General features: G+C 42.5%; 3 protein-coding genes across 6 annotated transcripts; 2 read left to right on the forward strand and 1 right to left on the reverse strand.

Moving 5' to 3' along the window:
- Positions 1-2,355: 2,355 nt before the first annotated feature.
- LOC123998586 lies at positions 2,356-11,918 on the forward strand. The gene is made up of 5 exons (XM_046303564.1): positions 2,356-3,329; positions 4,228-4,319; positions 7,315-7,401; positions 8,709-8,879; positions 10,142-11,918. Exons 1-5 carry the CDS (start codon positions 3,257-3,259, stop codon positions 10,334-10,336), a joined length of 618 nt encoding a protein of 205 aa, XP_046159520.1. The 5' UTR covers positions 2,356-3,256; the 3' UTR covers positions 10,337-11,918.
- Positions 11,919-15,324: 3,406 nt separating this feature from the next.
- LOC123998609 (butyrophilin subfamily 1 member A1-like) lies at positions 15,325-19,327 on the forward strand. Of its 2 annotated transcripts, none has more exons than XM_046303626.1 (7): positions 15,325-15,466; positions 16,925-17,005; positions 17,403-17,501; positions 17,622-17,723; positions 17,854-18,129; positions 18,248-18,326; positions 18,430-19,327. In XM_046303626.1, exons 2-7 carry the CDS (start codon positions 16,946-16,948, stop codon positions 19,014-19,016), a joined length of 1,203 nt encoding a protein of 400 aa, XP_046159582.1. In that variant the 5' UTR covers positions 15,325-15,466; positions 16,925-16,945; the 3' UTR covers positions 19,017-19,327. The 2 variants fall into 2 exon arrangements, with proteins under 2 accessions (XP_046159582.1, XP_046159583.1); XM_046303627.1 differs by having other exon boundaries at positions 17,857-18,129.
- LOC123998614 (nucleoplasmin-like) lies at positions 19,310-20,628 on the reverse strand. 3 transcript variants are annotated; one of them, XM_046303636.1, is made up of 6 exons: positions 20,478-20,628; positions 20,235-20,357; positions 20,049-20,131; positions 19,708-19,918; positions 19,492-19,545; positions 19,310-19,394 (listed from the first exon to the last, which is right to left on the reverse strand). In XM_046303636.1, the coding sequence occupies exons 2-5, from the start codon at positions 20,284-20,286 to the stop codon at positions 19,535-19,537; spliced, it is 357 nt and encodes a 118-aa protein (XP_046159592.1). In that variant the 5' UTR covers positions 20,287-20,357; positions 20,478-20,628; the 3' UTR covers positions 19,310-19,394; positions 19,492-19,534. The 3 variants fall into 3 exon arrangements, with proteins under 3 accessions (XP_046159592.1, XP_046159594.1, XP_046159593.1); XM_046303638.1 differs by having other exon boundaries at positions 20,235-20,354; positions 20,478-20,565; XM_046303637.1 differs by lacking the exon at positions 20,478-20,628 and having other exon boundaries at positions 20,235-20,464.
- Positions 20,629-20,639: the final 11 nt, after the last annotated feature.

A 20,639-nucleotide genomic window follows, 5' to 3' on the forward strand; every position in this document is an offset into this window, starting at 1 on the left:
GTTTAGACATTTTTGCAAATGTATAAAAAAAATATTTAAAAAAGATCTTATTTATGTAGGTATTCAGACCCTTTGCTATGAGATTCGAAATTGAGCTCAGTGCATCCTGTTTCAATTGATCATCCTTGAGATGTCTCTACGACTTGGAGTCCACTTGTGGTAAATTTAATTGATTGGACATGATTTGGAAATGCACACACCTGTCTATATAAAGGTCCCACGGTTGACAGTGCATGTCAGAGCAAAAACCAAGCCATGAGGTCGAAGGAATTGTCCGTAGACCTCAGAGACAGGATTTTGTCAAGGCACAGCTCTGGAGAAGGGTACCAAAAAATGATGCAGCATTGAAGGTCCCCAAAAACACAGTGGCCTCCATCATTCTTAAATGGAAGAAGTTTGGAACCACTAAGACTCTTCCTAGAGCTGGCCGCCCAAACTGAGCAATCGGGGGTGAAGGGCCTTGGTCAGGGGAGTGACCAAGAAACCGCTGGTCACTCTGACAGAGCTCTAGAGTTCCTCTGTGGAGATGGGAGAACCTTCCAGAAGGACAACCATCTCTGCAGCACTCCACCAATCAGGCCTTTATGGTAGAGTGGCCAGACGGAAGCCACTCCTCAGTAAAAGGCACATGACAGCCCGCTTGGAGTTTGCCAAAAGGCACCTAAAGCCTGTCAGACCATGAGAAACAAGATTCCATGATCTGATGAAACCAAGATTGAATTCTTTGGCCTAAATGCCAAGCGTCACATCTGGAAGAAGCCTGGCACCATCCCTACGGTGAAGCATGGTGGTGGCATCATTATGCTGTGGGGATGTTTTTCAGCGGCAGGGACTGGGGGACTAGACAGGATTGAGGCAAAGATGAACAGAGCAAAGTACAGAGAGATCCTTGATGAAAACCTACTCCAGAGAGCTCAGGACCTCAGACTGAAAATAGCTGTGCAGCAACACTCCTCATCCAACCTGACAGAGCTTGAGAGGATCTGCAGAGAAGAATAGGAGAAATAAATACAGGTGTGCCAAGCTTGTAGCGTCATACCCAAGAAAACTTGATGCTGTAATCGCTGCCAAAGGTGCTTCAACAAAGAACTGAGTAAAGGGTCTGAATACTTATGTGAGGATTGACGAATAAACAATGGACATGGGAAAAATAACGACATCAATGCTGACACAGGGATCTGACGAGGAACAAACAGATATAGGAGGGGCAATCAACAAGGTAATGGAGTCCAGGTGAGTCCAATGAGTGCTGATGCACATGACGGTGACAGGCGTGTGTAACGATGGGCAGCCTGGCGCCCTCTAGCTCCAGAGAGGAGAAGTGGGAGCAGGAGTGACCTTACACCCCCAGGGGCGCCACCCGGGGTCCCACCTGGGTGAGCCCGATGGACCGTCTTAGGCGTGGGAGCCCGATGAGCCGGCTGAGGCATGACGTGGGATGGGCGCCTGCCAAGCCAAGGCAAGAGAACCTCTCGAGCCAACCCGAAAAGCTAACTGAGGCACCCCCGATTGCATCGGCAACGGCACCCGGACCCGACGTTGCCAACAAAAACAAGAACTCCCTGATGCTTCTCATATTGGTGTCAGCATTCTGTGAGGATCAAACCAGGAGACAAGAAGCAGGTACAGGGGGTGAACATTTAATAAACAACAGACATGAAACAGAACAGGAACAGCGTCTGGACAGGGGGAAATAAAGACATCAATGCTGACACAGGGATTTAACCGAGGAACAAACAGATAGGAGGGGCAATCAACAAGGCAATGGAGTTCAATGAGCGCTGATGTGCATAATGATGGTGCATAATGTGTGGTAATGATGGGGAGCCTGGGCCTCCCGAGTGGCAGAGTGGTCTAAGGCACTGCATCACAGTTGTTAGCAGTGGCACTCGAGATCCTGGTTCGAGTCCAGGCTCTGTAGCAGCGACCGGGTTAGGGGAGGGCTTGGTCGGCAGGGATGTCTTTGTCCCATCGCGCTCTAGCGTGGAGGGCCGGGCGCATGCACGCTGACATGGTTGCCAGGTGTACAGTGTTTCTTCCTACACATTGGTGTGGCTTGCTTCCGGGTTAAGTGGGCATTGTTTCAAGAAGGAGTGTGACTTGGTTGGGTCATGTTTCTCAACCTTTGCCTCTCCCAAGTCCATATGGGAGTTGCCCAACTACCAATTGGATACCACGAAAAAGGGGTAAAAGTACATTATATTTTTTAATATTAAACAAAGTATAAAACAAAATGATAGGCAGCCAGAGAGGAGGAACGTGAATGTAATATTTCGTTTTTTAATATTTTACAAATTAACAAAAATGTCTAACCTGTTTTTGCTTTGGCATTTTGGGGTATTGTGTGTAGATTGATTAGGGGGAAAAATATTGAATACATTTTAGAATAAGGCTGTAACGTAACAAAATGTGGAAAGTCAAAGGGGTCTGAATACTTCCCGAAGGAACTGTACATATAGCAGAGATGCAGCTTTGGACTCCACCAACAGGCGGTTCCCTCTCATTGCACACTATCCCATCACAGGCATCTCCAAGGTAAACTGTGACTACAACGCTGGAATGTGATGTCCTCCTGGCTGATTTGGGACCCTAATATTGGGATTCCCAACCAAGATAACTATTTAGGCTTCTTACTTTGTACACTTTGCGATATTATAAAGCGGGATGTTGTAAATGTAGTCAATAAGTTACATTTAATCAAATAAATAAACTATTTGCATTAGTGTTAGATAGGCTTAACCATAAACCAGACTATCTAGTATATCATGAAGAATACAAACTAGTGCATTTCTGAATGATTGATCGAGTAAAGTTGGATTTAGCCTATGATCTGTCAAGAAAATGTAACAGAAAAACCTTTATTTCATTGTCTCAACATTATGAAAAAATGCTTCGGTGTGCTGCTATGAGTTCAGTGGCTACTTAATAACCAGTGTCAGCCAAGTTGCCTCCTTGGTGACTGCGCGCGCGTGTCTATCAACATCGTACAAGGAATGTTTGTTGTCCGGTGCCCCGCAACGTCACGGAATTTGGGAGCGCGACAGTGCGCCCTAGGACTCAAATACTGTGGCATGTTTACCGACGTGAGTTTTCCTGATCCGACTCTTGTTTGGAGCTCGTCTCTCTTGCATTGGAATAGTACAAGGGATAAGGAAAATCATCAGAATCTATGATCTCGGGCCCTTTGATGAAAACAGTCCCATTTTACCCTCTGACTTCATGATTCAATTGGGTGTAGATAGTCTATTCGCCAGAGATGTCCACCGCTGCAACTCCAACCACCCCCTCTCAGTTAACATCGGATCAACTCACCGTCATTGTGGCAGCATGTAAGTAAAAAATGTAATCTCTCAAAATGTCAAATTTTCCATGAAACTGATGGTGGCATTTGAGCATAGATTAGAATCAGATATAATCTTAGGCATGTTTTTGTAATTAACCCATCTGATATGATAAACAGGCGTATTGTCATGTCACTTTTGCCTGTTACATTTAATAGCAGTTTTATGTGTTCATTCGTTTTCTTTGGACAAACCACAACTATTGTAAAGTTGTAGAAAACTGCAACAGTGTAGCCTATGTGGACCACTGACCTATGCTATAGATCTGGATGGGGAGTCTGATGCCTCAGCAGGTTGTTCACACCAGTGATGATCCTTTTACCTCATCAAATCACTGCTGTGGTGGTGTGATAAGGAATATGTTGAATACACTGTTCGCCAGCTGCTATCACTGTAGATAGCAGCCTATTTGCCGACCACGTTAGATATGAAGCTTTCTATTTCTAGAACCTATCTGTATTATCTTGAAGCTACTAGTGTTCCTCTTGGACTTGTTTTGTATCCGAAGATGAATTACATGGTTGACTTCACATTTATATTTGATAGTAAATTAATTTTGAAGTGTGGAAAATCGACTGCGACTAACATCATGATTGCCAATTATCCCTGTCCACAGATTGAAAAACATATTGTGAACAGTGTTCCATTAAATAGTCTACACAGTATGTCCACACAGCGTTTCAACTTAATTAACCTGAGCAGGAAAAGCTCTGTCCCCTAGCAACCGCATATTACAGTGTTCTGAACACTACAATAAACTATTACTTTACATTTATTAGACTGAGGCATTACATAATGCACCTTTTGTACAAGTGCGTGTCCATTATCATTTTGATGCATTGTTAACAGCGGGTGAAGAGTTTTCTCTTCTCCTCTCCTTTACTAGTTTCAGGTCTGGTGTTCTTTGTGGTGATCGTGGTGCTGCTGTCCATATACCGGAAAGAACCTCACTGCTGCAAGGACACCCATGGAGACATGGTAAGGACCTTGAGTTCACTCACTATATTTTATTGAAAGATACAATTAATGAGAAAGTGTCACTTGTAAACAAACCATAAATTAAAGTTAGGCACAGATACAGATTAGATGTGACTGAGGCCAAATGTACCATGCAAAGTAAATGTAGCGCCATTAAGAGTTGGCACGTTTAATTTGTATGGCTATGGGAACAGGCCCAGAATAAACTTGATATGATCACTGTAAAACCATGCATTTGCATTTCATGGAATTATTAACAGTGCTTTGGCTATGAGCTCCAGCTTCCATAACTATCCCTGAGTGCCAAAGCAATCATGAGTCATAGTGTGTGGTGAGGCAGCATTGACAAATGCTATTGATACCCGCGGCAATCTTGTGATGTGTCAACACCACTACAATGAGAATATTACAAACAGATTGTTTAGCTAAACATTTGACTCAAAACATGTTGTATGAAAACATATGAATGGCTAACACAGGGCGGAGGAAAATCTGATCTTGACTGCAGACAAACATATCCTGCACAGCCTACTGGAAAATCTCACCCAGAAACCAGAAACTGGATACAATATTCAGTGTTCCCCTGAGTGAGGAACACAAACACTGGCACAGAGGAGTCTTCTGTATCACTGTTGACCTCCTTTCCCCTCCCTCCCAGAGAATAGAACTTAGCAGACAAGAGTATCTTATATGATTGGTACCATGATGGATGCCCAAAGTATGGAGGTTCATACATATCAATACTATTTAACAACTTCAAACTATGACCCATATTCAAGTCTCTAACTTGGTACAGGAAATAGGGAAAAGGAAGTATAAACTCTCCATGGAGGTCAGTTTTCAGTTTCTGCCCACCCTCCATGTTTCCTCTTCCTGACCTGCGTCCCTGGGGTAGGGTTAGTATGTTATCTCTGGAGCACAGGGACACTACTCATACCTTCCAACTCTTTCCCTTTCTCAGAGAGACAGGAAACATCAACATCTCCCTTGTCTCTGCTATGTTTGGCTCTGGCCTGAACAGATTAGAGAAAAGTTTTTCTGTCTCTTGTCAGGAATAGACAGGCTTGTCCTCTTGTACATGTCAGCCATTTTGACCTGCTGTCAGCTAGAGTAACCCACACATGACACATCAGACAACATTGCTCGTCACTATTTCCATATTGTCAGTGTGGGGAGTGGAGTCTAGTCTATATAGTAAACAGTGGGTGACAGGGTGTAAACATGGAAAGATCTTGGTGGGTATGGAGATGACCTCTGGGATCTGTACTGGGTGAAAGAATACACAGCTAGCTGGCGGTGTGAGCAAAGTAAAAAATCAAGTTTCCTGACGATTTAAGTTGTTTTTTTATATAGAAACCGATTTGTTGAAATCAGTTTGTTGTTTTTGGTGTCCCTGTTATGTTGTTTACACATTCCCTGAAATCCTATCCAGTCACCCATATAGTCATAGTGACTGGTTAACTGAGGCATGTTGCAGAAGAGGGTGGTTTTGTTACAAGATCATTACAAGGACACCAACCTGAAGGCAAGCCAGATTGCGAGGGAGGCTCACATGGAAAAAAATCCTCTATTGTTTTGTATGGAACGTTTACTTTCCTCTATATGTGTTGTTGCATATACCTTTCCCTGCTTCAGTTTGAATAATGGTCAGACCCTCCTGTGGGTGTTGGGAACAATGGCTCTCCTTCAGGTCGCGGCACTGAAAAAGGCACAATGCCGATGGGGGTCCTCCCCCCACTTCAGCTCTGATTTTACACGGTTGTGCTTTTTCACACTGGGTGAATCAGAGGCAGTAAACAAAAGGACATTTCCGCTTTCTATCCTGAGGACTTTTTTCGCCCCTTGAAAGTGCAACCTAGCGAGGGAAGGTGACCTTTGACATCAATGTTTCTGTGGCGTCTCTCTGTCACATGCTGGAGGGGTGGTGACAAAGGTCAAACTGCATCACTGGGAACGTGAGTGATGTCCCTGTTCAGGCAGGCATCAAACTGGCCCTGATGTTTTGAAGGTGACCATTTTGTCAATATGAACAAGGTTGCTTCCCTATGTGTGATTCACAGTGGGGCAATTTTCCTATGTAAATTGCTACAACCGTTCTCCTACTCATCACGCATCCTAATTTTTATTTATTTTATTTGACTTTTATTTAACTAGGCAAGTCAGTGAAGAACAAATTATTATTTACAATGACGACCAAACCCTAACCCGGATGACGCTGGCCCAATTGGGACTCCCGAGCATGGCCAGTTGTAATGCTGGATTGAACTCAGGCAAAAGAATTCCTTTGTTGTAATGTCATCCAAATTAACTATGGGGGCCATAATGTGTATTTGAGCATGCTTGTTAAGAGGAACCTGCTACAGTTCCAAGGAAAAAGAGAGATGCTGAAAAGGTCACACTGTGTGGTTTCTTGCTAGGGACCCTGGTGACACAGTAGGACACTGCATTGTCCCCAATACAAAGAGACTCATTTAGGCCCAGGGTAATCACCTAGTTTTCCGGCAGGGCTTTTGAAGAATTCCAGCACCTCATACAGTGTGAGCCTCCCTAATCTTGTTTGAAATGGGTGGGACTGGAAGGAGGCACAGAAACTGTAGGGTGGTCGTCTTATTGGATAGATCATTTATGGTATTGCTAAAACAGTCAGGTCCAAAATGAATGAAACAAGGCATGACAATTGGTCAATGAGGCTGAAATTAGGGAATGTCTTCCTAATTGGGACGTTGGGCTAGCCTCGTAATTACCAGACTGATTACCACTGCGTTATCAAAACAGAATGTAACCTCGCAAGACTTTTGGGATGTTGTACAAGGTTAACGTTGGGCAGATCGTCGACATTCAATCTCTATTTTAATTAGATTCTTGTTTAATCTCAAATTTAAATGTAGGCTTGTTAGAAGTTGTTCAGTCATCTCTGTAGTTAATGTGCTAATGGAGGATTCATCATACTATAGTCTAACTCACATTAATCACTGTTCCCTCTGTCCTCCTGCAGAATGCCCCTCCTCAGTACTACAGCAGCAGACAGACACTGGTGGGAAACCCCTGTCTGGAACAGACTCCCAACAATACACACTCACAGGTAAAAAGGCCCAGCACTGGATGGGTCAATAGGTTTTCAGTCAATATGTTGTCAGTCCCATTGATACCTGTGTGTCAGGCGGAGCTGTGGGGGGGTTGCAATGTGCAACGAGCTGTAAGTTAGAACCATGGAGAAAGAATTAGGCCTAGGCTACACCTTGCTCTTTAGATAAGTCAGACGTTAAACTAAATAACATCAATCATGCATGATCAGGTAGACTGCAGTCTACAACATAAGCAGCAAACACATCCATATCAATTTGATAGGCTATTGCTCTCTGTAGTCAAAGCACAAGGAACTGAATCCCATGTGTCTACTACTGTGCTATAGTTCAACCTAATTATGTAATATAGAATAGACTACTTTTGCTTTCATATGCCATTTAAAAACAAGTTACAGGGGAGAACATTATAGTAAACCTACTCACCGAACAGATGTGTCGTGTCATGGGGTCATTCATGCGTAATCATGCAATGTAAAATTGTAAATACATTTTGAAATGTCCAAAGAACAGGCAGAACCTAATGCGAACTAACATCTATGTGTATTGTCGAAGATAAGAAATGATACGGTTTATATCCCTGAATAAATTATCTTTCAACTTAAAATTGAGCTCATGAGACCCTGCTCAAATTGTCACTCTTTTTAAATAGTAACCATTCCAGTCATGAGATGTGCATCTCACTTCGCACTTGCAAGTCTTTGCTTTTCAAAAATATTATTTTCTATTTATTTTGTTATATATTCCATAATATTCTACCTATAAAATAGGGATGGCTTGACTGTGATAAGGGCACAGGAATATAAAAGTGTATTTTCTACTAAATTAACAAACAAGGCTATTGCCAATGCAATTTCATATAGCCATAATCACCAGCAGCTAACCAGCAGCGCAGCGCCAGTCTCAGGACAAGGGGCTCATCAAGGGGGTATAGCGACACACAGCAGTACATTGCTTTATAAAATAAGCAATACCAGCTCAGACCAATTCCAAGATTTAATAAAATCATATTATACAGTATATCATATTATGTACATTTGTCATGTTTTATAATGTTAAATAATATTTATTTTATTTGTTTTTTGGTACAATGTTTTTCTTGTAAAACATCTCCAGGAACAGGAGGCCCCGCTACTGCTGTGTGTGGATAGGTTTATTGCTCTGATGTGTATAGTCAGCAGTGATGCACTGACAAGGATTCTCCATGACCAAACAGACACCAGCAGTATCTTCCATCAAAGTGTTTGTGACATCTCTCTAACTGTTCCATTGTGTTCCCCGGCTGTCTGCTTCTTCTCTCCATCAGTCAGGACAGCTGTTCCTTATCGGCCTGCCCTCCAGCTACCGCCTGCCCTCCCTGGAGGCGCCCCTCCCCAGGCTGCCCTCCTACGAGAGTGTCAGGAAGAAGGACCGCCAGAGACAGATACACATGATGATCGCTGACCGATTCGGCCTCAACGGCGCCATGCTGACTGAGGTAAGATACCGGGGGGTGGACGGGTAGCATTGAGATAAGTGGCAAGTGTCCTCATAAGTACTGAACGCTGGCTGAAAGTGTAGGTTATTGAACGTTACCAAAGTCCATCTTTAGTCCATTATTAAAGAGCCTCACATATATAATCTGTTGTTTACTCCGAAGTGCAGTGACCTATAAAAGAGAATAAATGAGAGCTTTTGTTCATTACGACTGTGCTGTCACAGGATAACTGGAGCTTGTTCTAAGATGAAACACTATTCAGAATGCCGTAAATAGGAGCCCTATCATCTCATCTTCTGCTGTAGTGATGCACAGACTGCGCATTCCCAGGTTTTACTGTTGTTGATCTTTCGCCGGGGCTTTGACTTGCGTAACGCTCGAGCAAACAAGTTCATGAGAAAAAGGCAAATCAAACATAATTAAAGCTTGTGTCCTCAGTGTAAACAGTGGCAGAGAATGCAGCTTTGTGCTTTTTTCCTCCTTTACTCCTCTTTTTTGCTCCTCTTTTTCTTTAGTAAACATCCCAGTGAATAAGTGCCCTCCCATCAGTCCCCCATCCTGTCACCGTAGCTCAAAGTGGCCCCTGTCAGACTTTAGAGGGGGTCTGATGTCCCATAATTGCCCTGTCTGTGCTGTGGCTGTAGGGGCTGGAGTGAAACTTTGTTGCATTGTACGTGTGTGGTGTTTTCATAGGCGTGCAGGGCTGTCCTTGCCGCCCGCGGGGGCCCCAAGCAATTAAAAGATAAGGGGTTAGTCAGGGAGTGAGGAGCTGGCTGATGACGGAGATAGGCGCTGTACTGGAGGAGTCATGCTAAAGGCAGCCCGGGTGCTGCCAACCTAATCTGTCATGTAAACGCTAACATGATGCCATTAGGTTTGATGTTAGAGATCATGTATCAGCCAATACACGCTAGGAAACACCTACACCTGGGAAATGGAGTCTCTAATCTTAGATGGGATGTAATTTTAGAAGGTCATGGGTTATTTTGTTGTGTGTGTGGAATATATAGCGTTTAACATTTTCAGTATTTTTTTATAGCCTCTCAATTATGAGTGTTAGCATTTATTTATTTATTTTTTATTTGACCTTTATTTTAGGAGGGTGACTCATTCTAAGTGGCTCACTTTGTCACAAAGTATAGCTTGATATGATGAGCTGCGACCCACTCAAATCAAGCTATCCACTCACCCATTTGACACGTACCCACCTACCTTAGGTTCTAAAGCAGTGTTAACCAAAGCTTACTCTTTCTCTCCCACAGCCCCCTCCAACGTATGAGGAGAGCACCCGCCACTCCATTGAAGTGCCCTTTGACATTCTGGGGTCTGTAATAGACGCCCCTCATCCCCAGAACATTTACCCTCCGCACCCTGGCACAGACCTTACCACTCAGTCAGAGGTAACCACTCAGTGCCCATCCACTCAGGATGCCAACAGTGCCACCCTACCAGTCTGAATCCTCAGACTCGCTACTGACACACGATGACAAGGACAACTGGAGTATTAATGCTTTGTATCCACCTTGATGTGCCAAACTGGTCAGAGGATAACAGACAGGGGAAATGCACACATTGTCAAAAGGTTGAATCAGACCCAGCAGCCAATGGGTTGACTGTACTGTAGGAATATCCTGCAGTGACAGTATGCTGGAGGATAGTGAAATTCTACATTGTGGGTTACTCCATACTGACAAACTTGAATGTCTAAACACCTCTTGTCAGTTGTGATTTTAAACTGGAGCCTAAATAAGATTGATGAACTGGGAAGACTTGGATTGCCATTCTTCAGTGAAAAGGGAAACCGTCCTGTAGATGACCAATACCATGACTATATATGTCTGAGGTGGCAGGTTCTAATGCCAAAGTTAGCTGTAAGAGGAGACAGGCCAGGTAGAAAGACACTCCATGACAAATGTGCTGCTGAAAAACAAAGACTATTTTGCTGTGAACAGAAAAAGCACCAAAAAGGGAAGAACGATCTTTAGATTTAAAAAAAATGTTTCTCATATTTTCTACATTTGATCATTTTATGGATTAAAGTAATCTGGATTATTGTTTTTGGGGGAACTGTGTTGTAGCAAGTTGTTTTCTGAGTAAAACCACTCTCCTCTTTTAGTGCAATGTCTGAGCCAAAAACGTATAAGCGTGAGATGTAAAATGCTCATATGTCCTACCCTGCTGAACTTGGGTTGTACAGCTGAGCCAGCTACAATTTGTGTGTTAGTCTTGGAACCTGTGAAGAGTGAGTCAACAACACCAAACATGTGTTGGCTCTGGTAACGGGTCTTAAAAGCCCAATGCAGCCGTTTTTTTATATCAAATAATTTATGGGTAACAATAATGTACCTTACTGTAATGGTTTTCCATTAAAATTATCAAAATTGTTTTTTCGTTGCTTTTAAGCGTTAAACGTTTTAACAAGCAATAATTGTGGTCTGAGTGGCGAGGAGAAAAGGGAAAACTAGTTGTTGTTGTTAGAGGTTTGGAACTCTTTGTTATTAATCTATTAACTCATTTACCACCTGGTGATGTCACCAGGCAAGACGAAACTCCACCCATGCAAAACCTGCTGTTTAGAAGGTCCTTTGTAGAATGTATTTTCTACCAGGAAATAATACGGATCAAATCTTGTTAGTTTCATCAGCTGTTGTACAATATGATGCAAAACACAAACTGAATTTTGACTGCACGGGGCCTTTAAGATACAATTCAACATTGGGATTGTGGGAAGCGGTAAGGAGCTACCTTTGTTTATTCAAGACCTCTGTGAACAGTGAATGAGAATAGTTGTGTAAAAAGCTTATTTTTTGTTGTTGATTAACTGGGCTGCCTGTTTTAACAGTCCCTGCACAAGCTTGAGAAGAAACCAGTATGAATGACAAGAAAAAGTATGTAATATTTCCCTCACATAATGTCTGAAACAAGTATGAGGTTTCAACAGCCGTAAGCAAGTTCTACTCAAAAGACATAAATTCCTGTCTGTCACGTAAACTAATTGAGATGGTGGTGGCTTCTAGATAAAGACATGTTTTTACACCGCTCCTGTGTGCTGTCTCTGTCTGTCCTTAATGTCCACTAGTTTCCTTTTCACCTCATTTAACACATGATTTACTTAACAAAAGGCACATCTCAATAGGTGGTCCAGGTATGACATGAACAAGCAGGGGGAGGGGCAGGTGGTACTTTCCTCTTTTGTTCTCCATTGTTCCTCAAACAAGGAGGAGGCTGATGACATCACATCTGACCATCTCCTTCTATTTTATTTATTTAACCTTTATTTAACTAGGCAAGTCAGTTAAGAACAAATTCTTATTTACAATAACGGCCTAGGAACAGTGGGTTAACTGACTTGTTCAGGGGCAGAACGACAGATTTTTACCTTGTCAGCTCGGGGATTCGATCTAGCAACCTTTCGGTTACTGGCCCAAGGCTCTAACTACTAGGCTACCTGCCACCCCAAACCTGCCACTCCAAAATCCTTGAAGTTAACTTAAAGTTTGCGGTTGTCTCTAAAACACTATTTTGCTCAAAACATCTTTTTTTTAACCCTTTAGTGTATGTATTTATACTTGGGATATTTGAACAGGAAAAGTAAAACAAAATCACTGGAGGACGTCTAACTTTCACTTTCCGAACCCTCTAAAATGCACTTTACATTGGTGGGAGCAGTGTTTTTGTGCATTTTGAATGACCCTGGAACCTAATGATTATACAAGTGAATTAATGACCTTTAAGTTTACTTTGAGCCCACCACCAAGTTATATCTGACCTGTGCACACACATTGAACATATGTATGTAAATAATAAACTGTTATTAAATCCAATTGTATTAGCCACATTCACCGAATACAACAGTAGACCTTACAGTGAAATGCTTACTTACGAGCCCCTAACCAACAATGCAGTTGGATATACAGATAAGATTACGGATAAGAATAAGAAATAAAAGTAACAAGTAATTCAAGAGCAACAGTAAAATGACAATAGCGATACTATATACAGGGGGGTATTTTATATTTTCTTAATCATGTAAATTGTTACTTGCAATGGGTGAATTGTTTTTAAAAGTCATAATGACAGTCTAAGGAGGAAAATGGATGCATCTGTTTCTGTATTAATGAACATATGTTACCTCTGTGCCTTGTCAAAGTCCTTCTCCATCCATTGTCACTCAAAAGCTTGACCTCTGACATCTGGTGGCCAGCTATAGAATTGCAGTCTTGAAGATTACACCATATTAACTGAAAACTGAACCAACCCACCCCATACTTTTGAGACAATACTCTCACATACACATAATGATGTCACAGTCAGTAATATATAGAACTCATTAGATGAAGTGTCCACAAGGGTTCCATTGTCCTGCTGTTGGGTGTCTAATGAGAGAGAACAAAAAGAGGTCATTAAAGCTCCTCACAGTTGGGCAGCACAGCTTGAAACAGCCTAAGGGCAGAATGAGAAGACACTACAGGATGAACAACTTCCATGACCGTCTTCTGACTGACAGACACAAAGTGCAACTGTTTGGTAATCCCCTTGAGCTCTTGTCCTAAAAGATGAGCCCCATATAGTTAATTAGGTCTTATGGTCGTTTGATCCCTTAAAACACAGACCACAAAAAGAGGTGACATGGGGTGCTCTCTTCATCATTGACATCTCAACAGCTAATTAAGCATACAGATTTGGCATTTAGGGGATTAGCACATGCTATATTGAAAGACAGGCGTTTGTTAAATTTACAATTACTTTCTGATTAACCCTTCAGATTTCAATGAAGGAAAGCAAATAGCAGTGGATTTTTTCTTCAATAAATGTCCTAATCTTTGTAGCCCGTTACACTCATACCTGTATATGGATTGAAAATGACATATGTGGGCACTAATAAGTGCCTAAATTGGAATGCAGTTACTGTACAGTAACATGCTATATATGACATCAGAGCTCTGGCTCTGAACTTCACAGTGCTGTATGGCTTTTGGCTGACAGCCGTTCTGAACTTGAGCAACACGCGTGCCAGAGGTCTCCTCAATCACTCCCAGTAATTGGGCAACTTTTACAAATATTTTGTTGACTGAGTGAGGAAAATGATGTAAATGAAGATGAATCAATGTATTCTGAAAGACGAGATGTTGAGGAATATAATAAATACAGCTTTGATGTCATACGAGCAACACAAACATCCATGAGACCAGATGTGAACTTCACATTTCCAAACATAAAACTCATGTCATTTACAGTGTCAGTGTTTATGATCACTATGTTTGATGTACAGTTACCAGATGACATGTCATCATACCCTGTTTTTTTTTAACAGAAAGAGACGATTTGTTTGTTGGGAAGAATATTTGCCGCAGTACCCACACCTGAATGCACTCATGAATATTGTCTGTGCACACCAAGATGTCTTGTGAAAGCCTAACACTGTAAGATGTTATCTTATAACATAGCTAGTCATGTAGGCAATAGAACAAGCTTTCAAATCATGCCCTCCTGACCCAGATTGTGATGAGTTAATGGACCGTTTTTGGATTGCGTAAACAACAACAGTAATTGTGTGATGGCAGGAATGCAGGGTTGTGTTCCAAACTAAACAACTACAAGTGTGCTTGCTCTAGTTCCTCAACAGCACAGCTAGGAGAGCTAAACTAAATCCTTCTGGTTGAAGACTCTTCTTTGACTCATAAAAGTGCATTGAAAATGCTTAGGAACTGTGCACACTTTGGAGAGGTATGTGGCCACTTAGTCCTCTCGAACCTACTCACTCAGACCCTTGTAATTTTTGGGGAGTCTTATGTTACACCTGCCCCATATTCTCCAGGAATAGTCTTATGTTACAGAATGTATCCAGAGTAGTTTTAGATTTTGTTATCAAGAAATGCATCAAAAAGTACAGTAAATGTAAAATGCACAGAAAATAAACAGGGTCATAATGTTTGGATTCAGTCTTGTGTCAGGTGAACTGTTGCATCCTCACCTTTGATCTAATAATTTCCCCATCATCTCCAAGCTGTTCCCTTCCAAATGCAACCATGGTTATGCATTTCATATAATTTATATTGTACACACACACACACACAAGTATTTGAACCCACGTTTACCATGTTTATTATATTAAAGACACATTCATTCTCCTCTACTATATAAGTAGGACAGGGTGACATCCCTCCAACTTTGAGAAAAAACACTTTATATCAGTTGTCTCGAGATGGCTATGCATATTCATGAAATTAGGCTAGTAGCATAGTATCTCTCTCCATTGCATTCAGGCGTTAACAAATCTCATCGAATATTTCAAACGGGATTACAATAATGCTATGTATCCACTAATCCAAAGAAAGGATAGGCGGGAGATAGACAGCCCGTAGTTTCACTTTGTGGACAACTGATGTACCACAACAATCATGGCGGCGCTGTTTGTCTGCCTTCGGATTCAGAAAACGGAGAGAGCCGAACCATCTTCGTTCCTAGGAAAATCTTGTATGTAAACAAGGTCAGTCATACTGCAGCATACAGTCAACTTGTTCTCCAGTAGAATTACTCCTGTGTATAGAAGACACCAATCGGCTTACATTACAACATTGTGACAGGTATGTCTAACAAGTTTGTACGACTCAACTGCATGATTGTGTCAAATTTGCCATAAAATATAATACATTAATTTCGATTGCATGGAAGTCCACAGACGTCACATAACAGCATGGCATTGTTTAGTGTCGCAAAAATAACTTAACTATCATGCATAGTGCAAAATTCGACATGTTGCAAAGTCAACCAAGGATATATAGGATCAAGCTCTCTGGTAAGTGCCACAAAGTCACACGACCCTACTCATTACTTTGTGCGCAGACTGCGTGTGTCTAGACTGGTCTGTAACTGGGTCACTGTCACTCAAACAAAAGATGTAATACACATAGGCCTACTCTGAATACCTGAACAATGTTTCCTGTTTTTGTTTTCATGATTTAATTTGCCTACTCACATTTGTGTTGCATTGTATTCCACTTCCTTCCATTGTATTTATTTGTATTCTATTAAAGGTTGACATGAGTTTACCATTCATTTTATAACAAATGCCACCTGGTTCTGCTCTCCACAATGTGTGTTGATGAATATGCATTTCATTTATCAAAATTATTATTTGGTCTATATTGTGCTTGCCTTCCTCTATCTGTTTGGCGTTGGCTGTATCAGGACCATAAACCCTGTTTGGAAGTCCTTCTAGGTAATCTGCTAAGGGCTTCAGTGGCACACTGACTTAACTCACGTGCCACATTTACCCTGCTGTTGACAGCAGACTTACTGGCTTAGCCCACAAGGTGTGTGTTTGTGTGTCTCTGTGTTATGGAAAAACAAAGGCCAAACACATTACTGCTGGCAGATGAGACGGCAGCAAAGAGCATGCAGGGCCAGTCACCTTACAGAGGGCCAAGTAACCTCTGCTCTGGCTCATCACTGATCCTAACCAAGTTACTGATCAGTTGATGCCCCAGGCTCTAAAAGTGGGTAGGATCCCGTGCTTACCTCACAATGATAATATGACTTGAATAACATCCACACAATAACTAGGTCAGAGTATCATTAAAGATACCAAAGGGGAGGTATTCTTCTTGTTATGATGACCACAGAGGTGTTACTGTTATGATTTGGTCCAGTACGATTAGCCATGTGTTGCCTGTCCCTCCGCACGATGATTAACAATTTAAAGCAATCTTCTTAACAGGGGAGCTGCGTTACTCCTTTGGCCATGATGCCAATGTCTTTTAACTTGACTCGGGACAGAATATAGGGCAGTAGGGTGGAAGAGCTGACACATTTCTAATGAAAGTAGGGCAGGGGTAGTTTTAGATTTCAAACCATTTGAGTCCCCTTAGAGAATTTAGGTGGTCCTGCTACCACTGAATCAGATCAGTGGTGTGGTTTTAGTTCAGCAGTAGCACCTGTCAATCTGAAATCCTTACACGGGTAGTGTACATTCTGTCAAGTAGAGGTTCCCTGTCTGTCAAGGTACATTTATAATGCTATTTTATCTCTCTTTTTCTTTGTAGAGCCTCAGCACAGTTTCCAAGATGATGCAGTGTTTCCACTTTATAGTTGAGCCGGTCAAGAACATCACAGCCAAGCTTAAGGTACAGTAGGTCAAACTCCTGTCATGCATTACAAATCCTCCAAACAACAAAAACACCATTTACATGTTTTTTTGTTCAAATCTTGTTTTGCTACGGTCAGAGATTTTATCATAAAGGAAAGTCACCTTGAAACGGCTGTGGAGGGGTTGTCATGGTAGCGTCACCAGTCACATGCTTACTCCTGTAGTTTGATTTAATTACCTATTGATTTATATTTAAAACAAATTCAATCAAAGCTGATGAGTCCTTTTCTGGGTTGACCTTATTACTTTTTAAACCACTACAAAAACACTAATTTCTGTCCTAAATCTGTTTCCTTTCCTCTTTTCCTAATATTTATATTTCATTGCTACATTCTATGTGATCCAACTCTTTTCACTCTTTTTTTGTCTGTCAGGAATCTCAAAAGAGGGCGAAGAATGAGAAGCGAGAGCCACTGGAAGAGAATCAGCTGTTTATAGTGGAGCTGGCTAGAGATCTCAATAGAGTGTGCCAGGTACACTGAAATATATACACACCTTTTGTAACATCCATTATGCAAGTATCCACTGTCAGGTCTAGTTTGGAGGATAAACAAGTCTACTAAATCCCCCACTTGTCTATATCCTCTCTGCAGAGGTCTGAGGTGCTGGGGAACATCTGGAAACTAGAGGACATCTGGCCCACTCCTCTTTGCAGGGCCTTCATCCTGGAGTGGGCATCTCTGCTGGAGAGCAAGGTATGGAGAGCAGGAGCCAATATACTGTAACAGCTATTAATATATACTGTATCAGCTATTAATATATACTGTATAGCTTGCAGGCGACTTTCTCCAAACACGTGTTGAATGAGTCTTCACCTGTTGTCAGCAGAAGAGGCCCATGCAGTCGGATGGCTGGCCAGAAGAGAGCGAGTGGAGGGAACAGGACCTGTTCAGTGAGAACGAGATGGAGAATGCTAAGAGGACCATCATTAACTGGACGAAGGACCTGAGAGCCCAACCTGAGCAAAGTGTGTGGCCTGGGGAGGCTGTGGCTCAAGTTCTGGAGGACCTCCAGGCTGCATGGAGGAGTCGCCACATGCCCAACCTCCTGACAGCCATGGAACTGCTCATGTGGGTCTTACTGACACAGGGCCTGGACAAGGTGGGGGCCTCCTTAAATATCAATTGTCCCCCTTTAAAATAAATTAATGTATATTCATGTTAACAGCTCTGATATTTACCAAAGCCGCTTTTCTCCCTCTCCATCTTTGTGCTTGCAGGAAGCCATCCCTCAGCAGTGGCTCATATGGAAGCAGAGGACTCAGAAGATAGCTGCTGCCCACTACATTCCTCACTCAGGTATGTGATGCCTTGGACAGGCATTGACAGAGCCAGGTGTGATGTTCACAGAATGTATCGTTAATTTGACAATTTTTTGTTACTAATCTTATGTATATTCTAGTATGGGACTGGATCTCTAATGCAGCAGTGGAGATTTCCCTTGACCTGGACACGGCCAACCCTGACCTGCTGATCTCCAACGACGAGAAGAAGATGCGCTGCGGCTCCGAGAGAAAGGATGTGCCAAACTACCACCAGCGATTCGATGGCTGGTGGTGCGCCACAGGGGTGGAGGGTTTCAACTCTGGCCGCCACTACTGGGAGGTGGAGGTGGGGGAGCGGGACTTTCGGCTGGGTGTGGTCAAGGAGTCAGCCCTGAGGAAGGGCTTCAAGTCCCTGAACACAGATACGGGCTACCTGACCCTGCGCCTGGAGAGGGGCACGGAGCTCAAGGCCCTGACTGTGCCCTTCACTGCCCTGCCGCCTGGTCTCATCTCCCGCAAGGTGGCCGTCTACCTGGACTACGAACAGGGCCAGCTGTCCTTCTACGACATAGACAGCCGCTCCCACATCTACACCTACAATGAGAGCTTCAACGAGAACCTGTTTCCTCTGTTCGGCACGACGGAGATCATTAAGGACCTGGTGATCAAGTCCCCTGGGAGCAAGGCCTATTGTCTCTGTCCCTCCCTGTGCCTGTGGGGCTGAACTTTCCCTCTTAACACCATCCCTTCACCCTATGGTTACCCTCTCACCACTCCTGTAGAGTAATCAGAACCTTCGTTACTGTAAAGAACTAGACCATCATGATATTGGATAGCTATGTGACCACTGATGCTGCTGCTTCTATGTGATTCTTTCTGCCTCTTCCTTACTCCAGTTATGCTATGCACTCACATGCTCTGTATTTTCGTACATTTGAAAGAATACCGTAGTATTATTGTAATCTATTGTGAAATATTAATCCTGCAATAACAATGCACCTTCCGTGATGAATAAATATACGAAACTCAAAGGTTCTACTTTTAGTGCTGTGTTTTATTGAAGTCCTTCAAATGTGATCATGTTATTGAAGACCACTGTGATCTGAAATAAAAACACAATAACTATTTCATACTGAACTGTACAATGTCATAAGGTAATCCTGTTATGAAGCTTGGAAGTTCTAGATTTGTTTACTTACCAAGTGGGGGTGTTGTTGAGAAGACCTTCTCCTTCTCCTCCTCCTACTCCTCCACTACCATGACAGCACAAAAATACCAGGTATCATTTGAATTGAAAGTTAAAGCCAAATAAAAAACCGAGTCCCAGAATTGACATACAAATAGTTTCCGATTATATTTATTTTTATGTCATTCTCTCGACAATAACATAATTTTCTCATATCTCAATTACTTACATGTCAAATGCTGTCCAGAAATAAAGAGGGGGCCCTGCCCAGAGCGAAGGTTGAAGATGACAGGTGGGATGAGCTCAAACCCACTGAAACTGACCATAGGTTGGCACATAGGGTGAAGTGTGGCAATGGGCACTGGCTTGCAGCATTCCCCAACTCTGTCCTGTACCTCCACCACATGCATCTCCTTACTGGCCTCTGCACTCAGACACATCTATACACAAGGGGAGCAGAGATTAGGAGTTGGGCTGTCATTGGACTATGTTAATTGTTGTGTCGCGGACTAAGTCAAAGTGATCTCTGCTAATGGGGTGTGTGGAGATGGACTAAAGACTTAGACTGACCGTTCGGATAAAGAACTGATGCTCCAACAAATCCTCCGCTATTTCAAACACTGCCTTTCTCTGGGTGTCATTCAGCTCACAGCCTAGTCAGAGGGGAGAGGAGACCCTGGGTTTACAATACATTGTTGTGCATCTAGGTCACCAATTTCAAACCATCTCAAAGTGGCATTAACCTCAGTTACATACCCCAGAGCACACAGACAGTGTCAGAAACAGAGGGTGAAAGGGAGAGATCCATGGAGATGAAGTGGAGTGGATTTATCCTCTTAATATTCTGCAATCCTATGCCTCTTCTCTCCCTGCTTCCTGCTTTATTGATAAATAAATCAGGGTTTTTGATTGTGTCAGTGCTTTTGGTTTGGGTGTTGATAAAGTGGTCTACGGAGGTCACCAAATTCAATTAGAACTTAAAAGTAAATTGTAACTCACCTCACTGAACAAGACAACAAAACAATTCTAGCATTAAAATATGTCCTGGCCTGGGTCGTGCTAATCAGGTGCTAATCAGGTGCTAATCACAGCGCATTCGACTCTCATTGGCCAGGAAAACAAAGGCGTGTACCCATGGATGATGAATCCAATCAGAGTTGT

Source organism: Oncorhynchus gorbuscha, linkage group LG16 (assembly GCF_021184085.1).
Source record: "Oncorhynchus gorbuscha isolate QuinsamMale2020 ecotype Even-year linkage group LG16, OgorEven_v1.0, whole genome shotgun sequence".
In the NCBI taxonomy this organism is placed as follows: Eukaryota; Metazoa; Chordata; class Actinopteri; order Salmoniformes; family Salmonidae; genus Oncorhynchus; species Oncorhynchus gorbuscha.

Coding starts and splice junctions, on each gene's coding strand:
- LOC123998586 (XM_046303564.1), top strand. CDS start 3,257: ATGTCCACCGCTGCAACTCCAACCACCCCCTCTCAGTTAACATCGGAT. Junction 3,330..4,227: donor CACCGTCATTGTGGCAGCAT/GTAAGTAAAAAA, acceptor CTCCTTTACTAG/TTTCAGGTCTGGTGTTCTTT. Junction 7,402..8,708: donor CCAACAATACACACTCACAG/GTAAAAAGGCCC, acceptor TCTCTCCATCAG/TCAGGACAGCTGTTCCTTAT.
- LOC123998609 (XM_046303626.1), top strand. CDS start 16,946: ATGATGCAGTGTTTCCACTTTATAGTTGAGCCGGTCAAGAACATCACA. Junction 17,502..17,621: donor ATCTCAATAGAGTGTGCCAG/GTACACTGAAAT, acceptor TCCTCTCTGCAG/AGGTCTGAGGTGCTGGGGAA. Junction 18,130..18,247: donor TGACACAGGGCCTGGACAAG/GTGGGGGCCTCC, acceptor TTGTGCTTGCAG/GAAGCCATCCCTCAGCAGTG.
- LOC123998614 (XM_046303636.1), bottom strand. CDS start 20,286: ATGGATCTCTCCCTTTCACCCTCTGTTTCTGACACTGTCTGTGTGCTC. Junction 20,132..20,234: donor CACTGTCTGTGTGCTCTGGG/GTATGTAACTGA, acceptor CCCTCTGACTAG/GCTGTGAGCTGAATGACACC. Junction 19,919..20,048: donor ATCAGTTCTTTATCCGAACG/GTCAGTCTAAGT, acceptor CCTTGTGTATAG/ATGTGTCTGAGTGCAGAGGC.